The sequence below is a fragment of the Terrapene carolina genome, unplaced genomic scaffold (assembly GCF_002925995.2).
Source record: "Terrapene carolina triunguis isolate 2854851 unplaced genomic scaffold, T_m_triunguis-2.0 Scaffold210, whole genome shotgun sequence".
NCBI lineage: Eukaryota > Metazoa > Chordata > Testudines > Emydidae > Terrapene > Terrapene triunguis.
In genome coordinates, this window is record NW_020664561.1 from 39,751,076 (window position 1) to 39,766,550 (window position 15,475).

General features: G+C 41.8%; 1 protein-coding gene across 1 annotated transcript in view; it reads left to right on the top strand.

Annotated features, from left to right (window-relative positions):
* LOC113407190 (collagen alpha-1(XXIV) chain-like) overlaps positions 1-15,475 on the top strand; it is a 238,741-nt gene that overhangs the window by 184,292 nt on the left and 38,974 nt on the right. The window contains exons 38-47 of the mRNA XM_026655329.1: positions 210-263; positions 885-992; positions 2,724-2,777; positions 3,583-3,636; positions 4,900-4,956; positions 7,421-7,474; positions 8,833-8,886; positions 9,018-9,071; positions 12,399-12,452; positions 14,450-14,557. Coding sequence (XP_026511114.1) covers positions 210-263; positions 885-992; positions 2,724-2,777; positions 3,583-3,636; positions 4,900-4,956; positions 7,421-7,474; positions 8,833-8,886; positions 9,018-9,071; positions 12,399-12,452; positions 14,450-14,557 — 651 coding nt within the window. The remainder of the gene's footprint in view (positions 1-209; positions 264-884; positions 993-2,723; positions 2,778-3,582; positions 3,637-4,899; positions 4,957-7,420; positions 7,475-8,832; positions 8,887-9,017; positions 9,072-12,398; positions 12,453-14,449; positions 14,558-15,475) is intronic.

The window sequence follows — 15,475 nt, forward strand, 5'->3', positions numbered from 1 at the left end:
GGTGCCTTTTCACTCATTTGATAAAAGTGACCTGATGCTTACTTCATTCTAATAACCCATGCTAACTTAAGGCCAAGGTTAATAAAAATTTTCCACCTACATCTCTAATTTTCAAAGGCCTCACAGAGATTATCCAATCTGGAGTGCAATTTAAACATGTTCTCAGAGCCCTCTCAATATCTGTTTCTCCCTCCATGATAAATACACAGGGACCTGAAGGAACACCAGGAAATCCAGGTCAAAGGGGTCGCCCAGGAAGAAAGGTAATGTCTTTTTCAGCTTTCCTACTTTCCTTTCTGTGTGAGCCTTGAATTTCTATTACAAAATAATTCCTCTTAATCACTTGGTGTTGATGGATCCAGAGCCCCAGAAGATACCATAAGTTTTTGTGCCACTTGTATCATTAGGCTCATGCGATGAGCCAGGAAACCCTAGGCGTAAGAGGAATCAAGTCCCCATATACTTCATCTCACACTTTGCCCTGAAGTTGGGCAAATAATTTTCTATCACTTGCACAGCAATGGAGCCTGTAGTAGGTAGGTATGGTCCCAAAACAGAACATCAGATCCAAGTTCCGTACAGCTCAGGTGAAGTTTGCATCAAAATGTGGCTCTGGATTTTGCAGGTTGAGCCCATCACTAGTAGTAGCATAAAACATTCAGTTTGGCTAATATAGAAATAAATTACTAACAAACCATCATGCTTGTTAGTGAAATACTCCTCACTGCATGTCCTAGATTCTCAGATTTAAAAACTACAGTTAAAAGCAAATTGTGTGTTTAAAAATAATACCCTTACTAAATGATACTCTTTTGCTAAGGTATAAACTGATATTTAATTGTAATGTAAATGTCTTAATTCTTTCCATAAAATAACACCAACAGGGGGAAAAGGGGCAGCTAGGACCTCCAGGAGAGATTGGAGCCACAGGTGATGCTGGCCAACCTGGAAAATTTGGTCCTAAAGGCGCAAGAGGAACTAGAGGTCCATTGGTTAGTACAATATATTTTTTATGGAGTCATGTATTTACAGTTTAGGGGCATGGAATCTCATAGAGGGGAAGAGACAAGTCTTGCTTGTAGTGAATTAAAAAGGTAATTTTTATTGAGGCTGCTGGACACAGATAGACCCTACATTTCTCTCTGTCTTGTTCCTAGAATAGCTAATACAATCTACACTGTCTATTGTCATCACACAAGGTTACCCTGAATCTTGGCCTAGACTAAGTAGTTCAGGAATCATCTGCTGAATATAATAAAGAAGGATGTTTATAACTGACCACCTTAAAACATTTTTAGACCAAAGATGATATAAGATGTATACAAACAATACTATCAGTGGGGGAATGTTTTTTATCTTTGAACAAAGTTTATTCTCAGATACTCCAAAAATATAGTCTGTTCCTTGTAAGTGGGATTTTCTGACACAAGCACCCATGTGTCTGTGATCAGAATCATATTCTAAAGTCATATTTTTAAATTCACCCCCTATTCTAAAATAGGTGTCTTTCCATCATCTTCAATGGGCTTTGGATAAGGCCCTGTTTGTACTAGGGTTGCCAGGTGTCCGGTTTTCGACCAGAATACCCGGTTGAAAAGGGACCCTGGAAGCTCCGGTCAGCACTGCTAACTGGGCTGTTAAAAATCCGGATGCGGCGCAGCGGGGCTAAGGCAGGCTCTCTGTCTGCCCTGGGTCTGTGCGGCTCCCCAGAAGCAGCAACATGTCCCTGCGGCCCCTAGGCAGAGGCGCAGCCAGGGGGATTCCGCGCACTGCCCCCACCCCGAGTGCCAGCTCTGCAGCTCCCATTGGCCAGGAACCGTGGCCAATGGGAGCTGCGGGAGCGGCGCATGCGGACAGGGGCAGCATGCAGAGCTGGAGCGGGGACATGCCACTGCTTCCAGGGAGCCATCTGAGGTAAGCACCACCTGGAGCCCACACCCCAAATCCCTGCCCCAGCCCTAAGCCCCCTCCCGCACCCAAACTCCTTCCTGGAACCTGAACCCCCTCCCGCATCCCAACCCCCTGCTCCAGCTTGAAATCCCTTCCCGCACTACAATCACTCGTCCCCAGCCCAGAGCCCCCTCCTACACCCCAAACCTCTCATCCCTGGCCCCAACCCAGAGCCCGCACCCCTCCCATACCCCAACCCTGTGCCTCAACCCAGAGCCCCTTCCTGCACCCTGACCCCCTCATTTTTGGCCCCACCTAAGAGCCCACACCCCCTCCTGTACCACAACCCCTTGCCTCAGCCCGGAGCCCTCCACACACTCCAAACCCCTCGGCCCCAGCCCAGAGCCCCCTCCTGCACCCCAAGCCCCTTATCCCTGGCCCTAGCCCCCAGTCCGTAGCCTCCTCCTGCACCCCAACCCCCTGCCCCAGCCCGGAGCCCCCTCCCACACCCTCAACCCTTCATGGCCCCACCCCAAAGCCCATACCCTCAGTCCTGTGAAAATGAGTGAGTGAGTGAAGGTGTGGGAGAGTGAGCAACAGAGGGGGGGGGGGGGGGGGGAGTGATGAAGGGGCAGGGCAAGGGGCGGAGCAAGGATGTTCGGTTTTGTGCAATTAGAAAGTTGGCAACCCTGGTTTTGTACAGATTTCTTGTATGCCCTCTAATGGTCAGTAATGATATTCATGCCTGCATACACATCCTCTGTACAAAGAAGAAACCATTACTCAAGTGCCAAGCAATTAGTTTCTTTATCACTGATTATTCTGTTTAACAGGGACATTTAGGAGTAATGGGACCTGAAGGAGAGCCAGGAATTCCAGGTTACATGGTGAGCTTATTACCAAATTAATGTATATGTGTGTGTGTGTATATATGTCAGTATTTATATCTGAGATATAATTTTGTGATTACAATATATTTTGAACAATCTCTCATAATTGGAGGTCGGCTATACAAAGAATGTGTAAATATCCAACTAGGTGACCGACACACCAGATATTTTTACATGAAAACTAATTTTTAATGAATAAATTTAATCTTGATGGATGGATTGATAAATAATAAAGTTTCACTGGCAATTATTTCTTACGCACATGAGGCCCAATCATGAAATCCTTGCTCTCGACCACTGCACTCATTAGGACTGTCCCATAGGTAAGGACTACTTATGTAGGATAATTGCAGAAGAGAGCTCCTAAAAACTTAGCCATTACCTGCTGATTGGACAGGCATTTCCCCTTTCAATAAGAGAACCTGTAGTTTTTAGATTTAACAAGATTAGAAGAAGGACATTTATGTTTTGTGGCCTCTCTCAAAAAATAATCATTTTCTTCCAAACTGATATAGTAGAAGCAAAGTATAGGTGGATTCCTGCTGTCACCTAATGGAATAATCATCAAATCTTTGTCTTCAAATATTAATTGCAAACTAATGCCCTGATCCTGCACTTGGCCCCCTTTGTCTGGACAGAGCCTCTGTGACTGTACACCTAGAGGTCTACCTGCCTGCAACAAATTTCCAGACTGGGCCCATAATTTGTCTGAACTGTCACTATTCAATTTATCATACAGCAGAAAGTACTGATCTGAGCAATATATAACATTTTATATTTAGTTGTTTGGGGTTTTTTTTAGGGTCATCAGGGTCAGCCAGGATCACCTGGTCCTCCAGGACCCAAAGGAGAGAAGGTACGGAGACTGGTTCTTGTTGTTTACAGTCCCAGTGATTGTAAAGGGTGTAAATGTTGCGGTACATTCATAGATTATCAAAGCATTTCTCAAAAGACAGTTTTCACAGCCTTTGTTTATCCAAAACCATCAAAGGGAAAAAGAATGACACCTCTGCTGTTGTGATGCAGTGTGAGCAAAAATTTAAAACTGGGGAAACAAATTACAGGAAGATAAAGTTAAGAATTAGAATGATAAAATGTTTCAGCTTATAAAACATAAGGTCCTAGTTCTGCAGTCATTTTCTGCACTACCAGACAGCACCATTGACTTCCCTGAGTGTGCTTACAGTAGTAAACAACGTAGATCCAGCAAAGTACTTAACTTTGTTCTTAACTTTAAGCATGTGAGAATTTCCATTGACTTGACTTTAAAGTCAAATACATGCTTAAGTGCTTTGGTGGATTAGGGCCTATGCTTGGTAGAAAGTGATTACAGGATCAGGACCCAATGTTATAGATTCACTCTGATTCTTTTAGACCTCGATCCTGCAGGCGGACCCTTATGCTCACTGAAGGCAATGGGGTGTCAGACAGGTACACAGATCCACCCATGCAGATGAGCTTGTAGGATCAAGGCCTTGCAGAGTAACCTATTAGGACCAGTTTTTCAAAGGTTTTTAGGCTCCTAAAGATGCCGATAGGTGCCTGGTGGAATTTTCAAAAGCACCTAAGTAGATTGGCAACTACCAATCATGAAGTCGATGGGAGTTAGGTTAACCTGCTTAGGCTCTATTGAAAATCCTACAAGGCACCTCTCTGGATCTGTGAATGCTTAAACACCTAAGAAAAACTGGCCCTTAGTCTTTAAGGGCAATATGTTACTGGAGCAGAGAGTGTTTTATCTGTTGGTGTGGGTAGTAGTGTGACATTTAAAACATCATAAAATTAACCTATATAATTATTATGATATTCAGTATAATTAATGGTGTTTCCTCTACACCTATTGGATTAGGAGTAATTAGCCCAAAATGTGAATGTTTTTGAAAGTGCAGTGCATGTAAAAGCAGGGGGTTTTCTGCAGCCTTAATGATAGTAGTCACTACCACTAATTGGTATAAATGTGTTATATAATCCATATTTGCATGTGTGTGCACTGTATGAAATGTTTATTTCTGTTTAATATTGAAGATAAAATTGGAATGTATTGCATAGTAAAAAAAACTTGATTAGGTAGATTTTCCTTATCAGAAATAAATATTTTTAATAATTATTTTCCTTTTAGGGTTACCCAGGCGAAGACAACACAGTACTGGGACCACCTGGGCCCATAGGTGAACCAGTAGGTCTTTCTTTCTCAAAAAAATTATATTAGTGATTCAAGACAAGAGGCAGTAAATGGAGTTTCCACAAGTTCCACAGTTGCCTCAGAAGTCTAGGGTCACTTTGTCATACAAAGGTGCAGAACCAGTGTCATTAGAAACAAAACTGAACACATTGTTTTACTGTAAAAAGTGGCTGTCCAAAAATGGCACCTTCTTACTCAGCAGATCTGTACTCCCTGTTAAATTATCCTAATGAGATTACTTTTCATTTAGATGAACATGTCTGAGAACAGAATTTGTTCCAAGTAGTTATCTGCTTGTTTTAGTGACCCAATATAAGTGTCTTTTCATTCCTGTTAGCAATGCAAAATGAATGCAACTGTGCGAGGGTGAGCTGCTATGATGATTTGTTTATTAAAATGGTGTGAGCACTACCTACAAAGAAGAATTTGAAGGCAATGGAATGAGAAGATGTAAATGAAGACAGAATTTGGACCTCCAGGGGGAACTCAGTTAACAATTCTCATGAAGATGCCTGAGAAAGAAGAGAACCTAGTTCACTCATCCATAGCTGTGTTGATTCTGCCATGCTAACTGGAGCAAACAGGGCTGGCTCCAGGCACCAGATGAGAAAGCACGTGCCTGGGGCAGCACATTTAAAGGGGCAGCATTCCGGCCAATCTTGGGACAGCACATTCTGGCCGCCCTGCTGTGTTTTTTTTTTTTGCTTTGGCAGCCCGGTCCGCAGCTCCGGAGCCCCCGGCCGGCTCCCTGTGCTCTGCCAGTCTCAGCCCAGCCCTGCAGGGGCACGGACCCCGGCCCGGGGGGTGGGGGGGGCAGGAACTAGCGATCCCCGCCGCTCACCGTGCTCCCTGGGACGAGCCACTCCCCGCTGCCTGCACCGGCCTCCGCTCCCGCGCCGCTCTGAGCCCGGCTCAGCCGAGCCGCCTTTAAAGGAGCGGCTGAGCCAGCACCTCCTGCAGCCCCCAGGGGCTCCCCCTGCCCGGCCAGGAGAGGCACCCCAAAGCCGGAGGGTGGAATCCCTCTCGCCCGGCTGCGAGGCGCCGCCCTTCACCCCCCTGCGAGCTGCCTTGACTGCCCTCCACGCGCTCCCTGCAGCTGCCGGTTGTTTTTTTTTGCTTCGGCAGTCCGGCCGCCCTTTTTTTTTTTGTTGTTGCTTGGGGCGGCAAAAAAGCTAGAGCCGGCCCTGGGAGCAAAAGTTGTATGCAGAGTCATTCCATTCCATGTGGGTTTCCGCTGGGAAGCATACCACGTGGCTGCTTCAGGAGGCCCAAAATCTAATGGAAACACAGAAAAGGGGAGAGGCAACGGAGGGGGATTCCACAACCCCATGCATGCCATGTAGCTGAGCTCTACAGCAGCTGTCTCTGCAGAAACATTAGAGTGCAGGGGAGAAGTAGGGACCTGGCATCAGTACTGTGGTGATGAGCGTGTAATAGAGATGGCCAGTGGGTCAGTTCATAAACTTTGAAGATCCACTGCGCCTGATGATCCCCTGGTAACCTTGAAATAAAGCAATATTTGCTTTCTTAGTGCTTTTATTTCAGATACTGGGAGGGAAAAGCTGCTCCCTATTAAAATCTCCATCCACCTAAATGCTGAGTGCCTTCAGGAAGGTGCTGAGCCTCCTTACCTCCACTGGCTAAGATCCTGCACGCATCAGCTTCAGTGGATGCAGGATTTGGTTCATTGACTGCAATGAGCATTAAAGCGCTTAACCCTTCCCAGCGGGGACCCAGCACCTTGCAGATTTGGGAGTTGAGACTTTTCCTTTAAATGCAGTCAGCAAACTGCAGCTTCTACTGCAGGTGATGGGATGCGATAGTAGCAGCACCATCATTCACAGGGCCCTGCCTCTGGATTAGGTGAGAGGTTTCCCTGCCTCCCCCATCTTCTGTACAGTTCTCATACACTAAACCTCTTTATGCAGGTTTTGCTAAGGGATTGAGGAACAGAGTTTCACTATAGGCAGGTTCATTATAAAACAGGTTCCATCTGTACCTAATGGTCCCTGTCATTTGTTTTCTTTACATATTAATCATGGTAATGGCACCTTCCTATAATCTTCTGCAATTTGAATCAAATGATCCCTTCAAATAAAAAAAAAGTTAGGGTCTCATTCTGATCTTACTTACATGGGTGTAAATCTGGAGAGATTCCTTAGATGTCAATAGAATTATTCCAGATTTGCAGCTGTGGGAGGTTAGAAGCTTGGACTGTGGTCTTCATTTACAATATATTTTTGATGGGTTGCATGTCTTACTGTAATACATTTTTGTTTTAGAAATGGTTCATTTTTATTCCGTGGACTTAGCTGATTTTCTAATTTAACAGTATGTATGTTTTGGTAACCTCACAGCTGGTTGATTGGTTTGTTCTGAAGGAAAGGCCCAGATGTATTGTTACTGCAGCAGTATTTCAATTCAGCCATTAAACTCTGCTCTTTGGTTGTCTCTCTAGGGTCCTAGTGGTGAATGTGGAGATAGAGGAGAACCTGGTGATGAGGGATTCAAGGTAAATACCACTTACTTTGTAAAACAGCAAAACAAAATTGCTGTTCTCTCTCTCTCATGTGCGCACACACACACACACACTCTCACACAAGTGAGCTGCTGATGCTTCACCTGTATTGATTAGTTCTTAGTGTAAATTTATACTGTATCGAATAAACTAATAAATTTGTCTGGAATTGCAAACACTATTATTTTGTAACTTTCATCCTAATAATTTTGTGTATGTTTTATGCAGTTTTCCTGCAAATATGCTGTAACCTCACTATAACAAACACTCATTACAATTGTTACTGTTGTGGCATCAGCAAAACAAAAAGATACAGTCCCTGACAGAAACAATGAGGAGTGTGAGGTCAGTCTAATGAGATAAATCAATTAACAGCAGGATACCAAGGGAGGAAAAATAACTTTTGAAGTGGTAAGAGAGTGGCCTATTACAAACAGTTGACAAGAAGGTGAGAGTAACAGTAGGTTACAGACAGTTGACAAGAAGGTGAGAGTAACAGAAATTCCCCAATACCAATTTCTCCCTATTGTTACTCTCACCTTATTTTTCCTCCCTTGGTATTCTGCTGTTAATTGATTTATCTCGTTAGACTGACCTCACACTTGGTAAAGCAACCCCCATCCTTTCATGTATGTATACCTGCTCCTGTATTTTTCACTTCATGCATCTGTTGAAGTGGGTTCTAGCCCACGAAAGCTTATGCCCAAATAAATTTGTTAGTCTCTAAGGTGCCACAAGGACTCCTTGTTGTTTTTGCTGATACAGACTAACACGGCTACCACTCTGAAACCAGTCCCTGACAGAAAGATCTTGCACACACAAAACAGATCAGACCTATAATAAACCAATAAACCAAGTATGAGCCAATCTCGCAAGAATGCAGAAAACTTTAAACAATGTATAATTCCCTCCCATGGTGAGCGTGAAGTAGGGATTGTCATGAAGAAAGGCTCATTAAGGCCTTAATTCCATGAGGTGCTGAGCAGCTTGAATTCCATTTAACTCGGTGGAGTTGAGGATTTTCAGGGTACATCTACAGTGCAAAAAATCACCCATGGCAGCGAGTCTCAGAAGCTGGGTCATCTGACTTGGGCTAGTGGGTCCCAGCTGAGACCCATGCCCCTTGTCAGGTTTCAGAGCCTGGGCTCCAGCCTTAGCAGGAACATCTACAGTGCTATTTTTAGCCTCGTCGTGTGAGCCCAAATCATTTGACCCAGGCTCTGAGACTTGCCATCGTGGGTTATTTTGCAATGTAAACATATCCGCAGCTCCTCCCAGGATTGGGCTTTAGAAGAAAATGATCAGCTCATCAGAGTTATCTCTGCAGTGATATTTATGTTTTCTGTTTCTAGGGTCACACAGGGCTTCCAGGTCTAAGAGGAGCAATTGGACAACAAGGGCCTCCAGTAAGTGTTCCAGGCAGTTAGCTGTATGTATTGTGCTTCTGTGTTTGTTATTGGAAATAATTTATTTCTCTCCTACCTTCATGGCCAATTGTGTTTGCTTGTTTTTTTGTTTTTTTTTGTTCTTTCTAAAGGGTGAACCAGGTGAATTGGGGGAACAAGGACCAAAGGGAGAGAGAGGATCAGAAGTAGGTGGAAAAAAAAAAAAGAAAACTCCACTTTATTGTAATTCTTTTGTGTTTGCAATTGTAACAACCATTATTGTCCTTAGAAGACAAAGTGAAGTTTTTAAATCATAAGGGTCCCTTTAAGAACAAAACATGATTTACAGCTGTTGTGCTGAAAGATGACTGCAGTATTTGTCTTCATGTTCTATTTTAACATGACTTCCTGCCACTTATTGACACTCTACGCCTTATTAAGTCCTCACAAACACAATGGACCTGATCGCTACCTAAAACCATACAGCGATGAATAGGATAGTTGTCCACTGGTGTGACTTGAACAGGGTCCCCATCAAATTAGGTATGCTTCATTTGTATTTCTCCATAGAATTCCCTGTGCTCACTAGACTTTTCTCTATAAAAGATATTTAGATTTCAAATTAGGCCAGATTCAAGATGCCAACTGATTTTGGAGTTGGTTGATTTTTGGCCCTAATTACCTGATGTATGTCTCCTTTTGCCATATTTTATTACAACATATTTATATTTCCAAATATTTTAGGAACTGTTAATGTGTATTTACCTAAGTTTCAACACTTCCTTTAAGGCACCACTCTGAGTTGTAGGCAGTGAAGAGTTTCACCACTCCAGAGCACAATGTCTTCTGAAGCTCCCAGGGTGTGCCGGAGGAGTATGCCCACTTCTACATCCCTTACCGTGCATTCCACTGGCTGAGGGAAAGTAGGCTGGGGTTAGGGTTAGAGGAAATGTCAGCCATTGCTCTCAAGGTAGCCTAAGGTCTACAATTGAGGCCGACCACCTGTACTCAGGTCACAAATGAGCAAGTTCCTTTCATGTTTCCTCTCTCCCGTGCCCACACAAGGGCCTGCCCCAATCTGGCTCCTATGTGCTGTATCATAGAATATCAGGGTTGGAAAGGACCTCAGGAGGTTATCTAGTCCAACCCCCTGCTCAAAGAAGGACCAAGCCCCAGACAGATTTTTACCCCAGTTTCCTAAATGGCACCATCAAGGATTGAACTCACAACCCTGGGTTTAACAGGCTAATGCTCAAACCACTGAGCTATCCCTCCGCTGTATTAAGAATCAGATATCAGAATCAAATACAATTTTGAAATATTTGGCCTACTTTTTCCAGCTGTTAGGCTTATGGAAAAAAGATATGATAGTTCTCCTGAAAATGATTGACAGTGGCACAGTGGTATTGAGGCATCATACATTTATATTGGTGTTGAGACTAAAATGATCCTGTTTCTATTTCATCCCTTAAGGAGAAAAATAGCATGAAATGGAAACTTACCAAAAATTCACAATAACCTAAGATAGCAAATAAGTACTACCTGATAGATAAGTATTTTTACCCTGAAGTGGTGAAAAGCCTTTACAAATTTGCTTCTTCTCAAAATATTTGAATGTCCTTTTATGTCCTTAAATGGAAACCCACTTGACAAACTAGCCCTGTCCAAACACCCAGAATTACATAGCACTGATCCATCTGATGAAATAATCTGTAAGGAAAGCCCAATCAGACTGTATAGTATGTACATTCAGAATGGCTGGGCTTTCGACTGAGGCCTGGCAGTATGGAGTATGCTACAAAACAACAGCACACTAATGACAGAGCAAGTCTTGAAAAGATCAAATATAAATATTTTCCTTCACCAGTAATACTTTGTTCTCATGGTGTGCTGTAAGTTGTCTAAAGTATTTCACACTCTGCCATTGGGTGACTTTTATTGGCTTCTAATATTTTTAGAAGGATTAGAATAAAGATTATTTGTAATCTGTATTCCCATTGCAACTTAAATGGGATGGATATTAGTGGTTTGTCCCAGAACTCCCACCCTCACCCCACAATCCTGCTGCAAATAAACCATTTTCTGTGTATAGATGATAATCTGAGACACATTGGAAATGGGCAGTAATGCAAAATGAACACCTGAAATCCTCATATACCAGTACCAACATGAAACCTCGCCTATGCATTCTGATGTATTGACTTTGAGAACATATGCACACTGTAGGACAAAAACAGTCATCCCTCAACCCTCTCCCTGGGGAAAACTTCCATTATATTAGTCAGAAAATACTCCCCAGCAAGAAATCTCCATATGCCAATTTGGAGCCAATATTCAGCCTGGAACAAAACTTTACAGCCTAAAGTCTTATAAAAAAGCAGGTTAATAATAGAAACATTGACACAACCTTAGCTTCTGTGGTGTGAATAGTGCTGCTCTAAATAAGTCTTACAAGGCTAGTCACACAGAACATAAATTAACTATTTTTATTTTATATGAACTCTGAAATGTTAATGAAAGCGAAACAGTGTGCTTTAAATGTATAGATTTCAGTTTTAATTGGTGGAGTTTTTGTGCCATAGTTTTATTAAGAAAAGTTATTAAATTAAACAATGGAACAGTATTTTGTTAACTTTCTGGTATTTACATTAGTTGGATGGTGGGTTTTGTATTTACCTTTATCTTTAGTTTGTTTAAACTTTATTAGGTGGAATATAGTTTTAACATAGTATGGTTATTCACTAGCCTTTATTTCTAGAAATTGTGTTAAAAATAATTTAGACCAGAAAACTTTAAAAGGTCTTTTCTACTCAATCTATGCTGTAGTGTTGTTGTGTACTACTGCCGTCTACTCAGAGGTGGCTGTATCTCTGAAGTGGATGAATGATCCCTGTATACACTGTGGTTTATAATGGCTTTTTAAAGTTTTCTATGTGCTTTGGGATCTTCTCAAAAGTGCTTCAGACCCATTGAAAGTCAATGGGACTTAGATGCTTTTGAAAATGTTACCTTCTCCATATCAGTAAGTTAGCGAAATCCACAGATGTCTCCACATTGGTTGTGCAATCCAAAAAGTCGTTTTTTTAATTAACTGTTTATTTCATCATTCGTATTGTGTTTAGAGTCCAGATAAAAGGGAATATTCACTATGGCAAGAGTCCTGTTTTCTAATATAGGCGTCAGCATATACAGTATGCCCATATTTCTTATTTTGTATGCTTTGCTTTTCAAAAAGAGATGAAAGTGCAATAGAAAAATGTACTTTGTTACAGTGATATTGTCTGATGGTGCAAAGTTACCTAAATATCTGGAATATCCTGATTAGCTCTGGTACTGTTGAAATTATCTGAAATTGTACAGTATATTAAAGAAGGGGAAAACTGGTAGCAACCACACTATGAAATCTTTGTTTTGATTGTTGAAAATGACATGCTTTTAGGGCCTGATCCAAAGCCAGGTAATGAAAAGATTCTCATTAGAATCTTCTTTTATGTCTTTGGTATGACCAATTCACAAATGTTTGAATTATCTAGGGTCCCACTGGAAAAAGAGGAATGACTGGTCAAGCTGGGAAACCTGGAATTCCTGTAAGTAACAAGATTCTACCATCTATGTTCGGTTTATAAAACAGATAACTGCAAATGCTGATGCATATAAAAATCAAAAGTATTCATTGCTTGTGGTAGTATAAGGCCTGATTCTCATTTACCGTAAGACCACTTTATACTGCTTTGCCAATCTAAATGGGACTCAAAGTGGATCTAAATGTAATTGTCCTTAAGGTAAATGAGAATCAGGCCAATAATCTTTGATTAAACACAAAATGGTATTAAATGATACTGAAAACGAACTCTCTCAGTTAATCAGCACATTGGAATGAGGTACAATTAGTGAATTATATCCTGAGGCTGCTTCCCATTTGCAAAGTTATAACTACATTCTTTGTCTGTAGAGTTTACACAGATCATACAGTTCTTATCACATTAACAGGGACCACCCTGAAGTTAGCTGCATTTGTTCCCCCCACCCACACACACACACTCTCACTCATTGGCTCCCATAAATTCTCCTTCGAATGTGTACTGCCTTCAGAACTCTCCATCCATGTGCCCATGACAAATATGGCTGACTGAGCTTCTGACCTTTCCCCACCTTTGTCACTCCATCAGACCCCAGATATTAAATACACTTTCATTAAAAAGCAGTTACTCCTTTTTAGAGGAACTAATCCTTCCCCCACTCCACAAGGGGTGAGTAGAAGAGGAAACCAGTGAATGTTCCATAAACATTACCTAGTGTACATTACAACAAGGCTATTTCTGGGTCCACTAATAAATAACACACACCAGCACATGCTGTAAATAACTTTTACTAGCTTCACATACTATCATTTCTGGTAAATGAGAAGTACAGCTGCCTAATAGAAGCCTGTCAACAAACTGCACATCCTGTACAGAGTGGATGGACAGCATTTTATTGGATAAATTAAGTGATGTGGCAATTCTAGAAGTTTAGATATGCCCTCGGAAGTACTGAACAGATGCATATGTAGTATCAGTAGTGCAGAACAAAGAGAACACGGGGAAAGGCAGGAAAAAGGAAGGAGAAGCAGGGAAGAGAGGAGCGATGAGAGGAGGCTTCTGGGGAATTTCAAAGCTTATCTCAGGCTCATTACAAGGTGCAAGTTTCTTGTACCACTAAAAATTGAAGCCAAGTTTTACATGACAAATGTTTTACATATTTATATCACTGTTTAAAACACATTTTTGGATGAGGCATAGTGATCTAGTTGGAGAGGATATTTTGTATTTCTGGTGCGTGCATTCACTTGGAGATACACCTCTACCCCGATATAACGCTGTCCTTGGGAGCCAAAAAATCTTACCGCGTTATAGGTGAAACCGCGTTATATTGAACTTGCTTTGATCCCCTGGCTTTTGACCCCACCCCTCCGGAGCACTGCTTTACCACGTTATATCCGAATTTGTGTTATATTGGGTCATGTTATATCAGGGTAGAGGTGTAGTTACATGAGTTCTAAGCCTCTTCCACTAGTATATTGCAGTTTAAAGGTAAATCATCTTGTTGAAAGAAATTCACTGAAGCTTTGATGAAGATGACATGATAGCATTCAGTGAAAGCTTAACCAAGGGCTAGTAAGGTAAGTGCTGTTTAATGAGAGGTTCTCATGTGTTTTTGATACAGACATGTTTGAATTATGTAATTTCTCAATTATATAATAGCTCCAAATACTTTCAGAAATCACCTCTGACTTCTGAAGCCTTGATTGTTGGATGTCCCACCTGAGATACCTTGCACCTGATGTGCAAACAGTCACAACTCTAGCTGAAGTCACTGGGATCTGCAGGTCCTCAGCGCCTCTGAAAATCAGACCCAAGGAATCTCAGATTGGCCATCCAAACTCAGAGGCCACTTTTGAAAATGTTGATCTAGGTTACTGAGACTATTATTATAGTAGGGCCTAGGAAATATTGTTTTGAAATCTTTTTTCTATGACTTTAGACACTGCTCATGAATATGAATAGATTGAGTAGATTCATATTCTATTTGAATTTGTTTCAAGGGAAAACCAGGCCCACGAGGGCAGAAAGGTGCTTCTGGATATCCTGGACCAGAGGGCATTCCTGGGAATCCTGGAAAGCCTGGGTTACCTGGGAATGCTGGCTTTCCTGTGAGTAACATATACCTACCTCTGCTCTACATGCTTTACATATAAACAGAGGGAGGCTGCAGGGTTAAGGAAAAGTTCTTTTTACAGCATTGTTACAGCACTGTTGTTATGGCATAGTCATCCCATATTCTCTCCCACAGCAGCTAGAAAAGTATTGGGAGTTCCTTAATAACTGCACTAGAGATTGAGGCATCCTAGGTAGCCCAGAGTTGCTGGGGAAGTCTGAAAGGAGAGAGAGAGAGAGAGAGTGTGTGGGTGTGGGTGTGTGTGTGGGTGGTACTGGCAATGCCAATCCTACTTTCCTATAGAGAAGACAGCAGGCAGCCTTCCGCCCCGCTGAACATATTTTGTATGCCACCATTTCGCCAAAAGGAAGGTTGGAAACCCCGTTGCTAATTCTCCCCCATGGAAAATTAGGCCCCATTGAAATCAATGAGGCTACTTACAGTAGTAAACACTGTGCCTGGTAGTAAGTATTGGCTGGATTGACCCATAATTTGTTATGAAGATAAATTAGATTAAATTTAATGTAACTATTTAGTCAAGTTCAAAGTTGACGAAGAACTGCTTAAATACTGGTGTATTTGCATTTTGGTGGAAAAAAACACAAAAACAAATGAAATAACTTGTTCATAAGGGGGCAGATGCATATTACTCTAGCTGTTAAAGGCTTCATATCATATTAACTGTGGAGTTACAGGGTTTATTTCAAGTGACTGTAGTTCTTTGCAGTTGAATTTAGAGGGAACACCATAATGGATAGCTTTTTCTTATTCTTTTTAGCCTGTTCAGTAATAATTCAACATTCTTCCAGTACTACTGAATACTGAATGTTAACAATAACATTGACGTGTATCTACTTAAGAGATATTTTAAACACAAGTTAGCCACATAAAATAGAGAGAGCAGAACATTTGT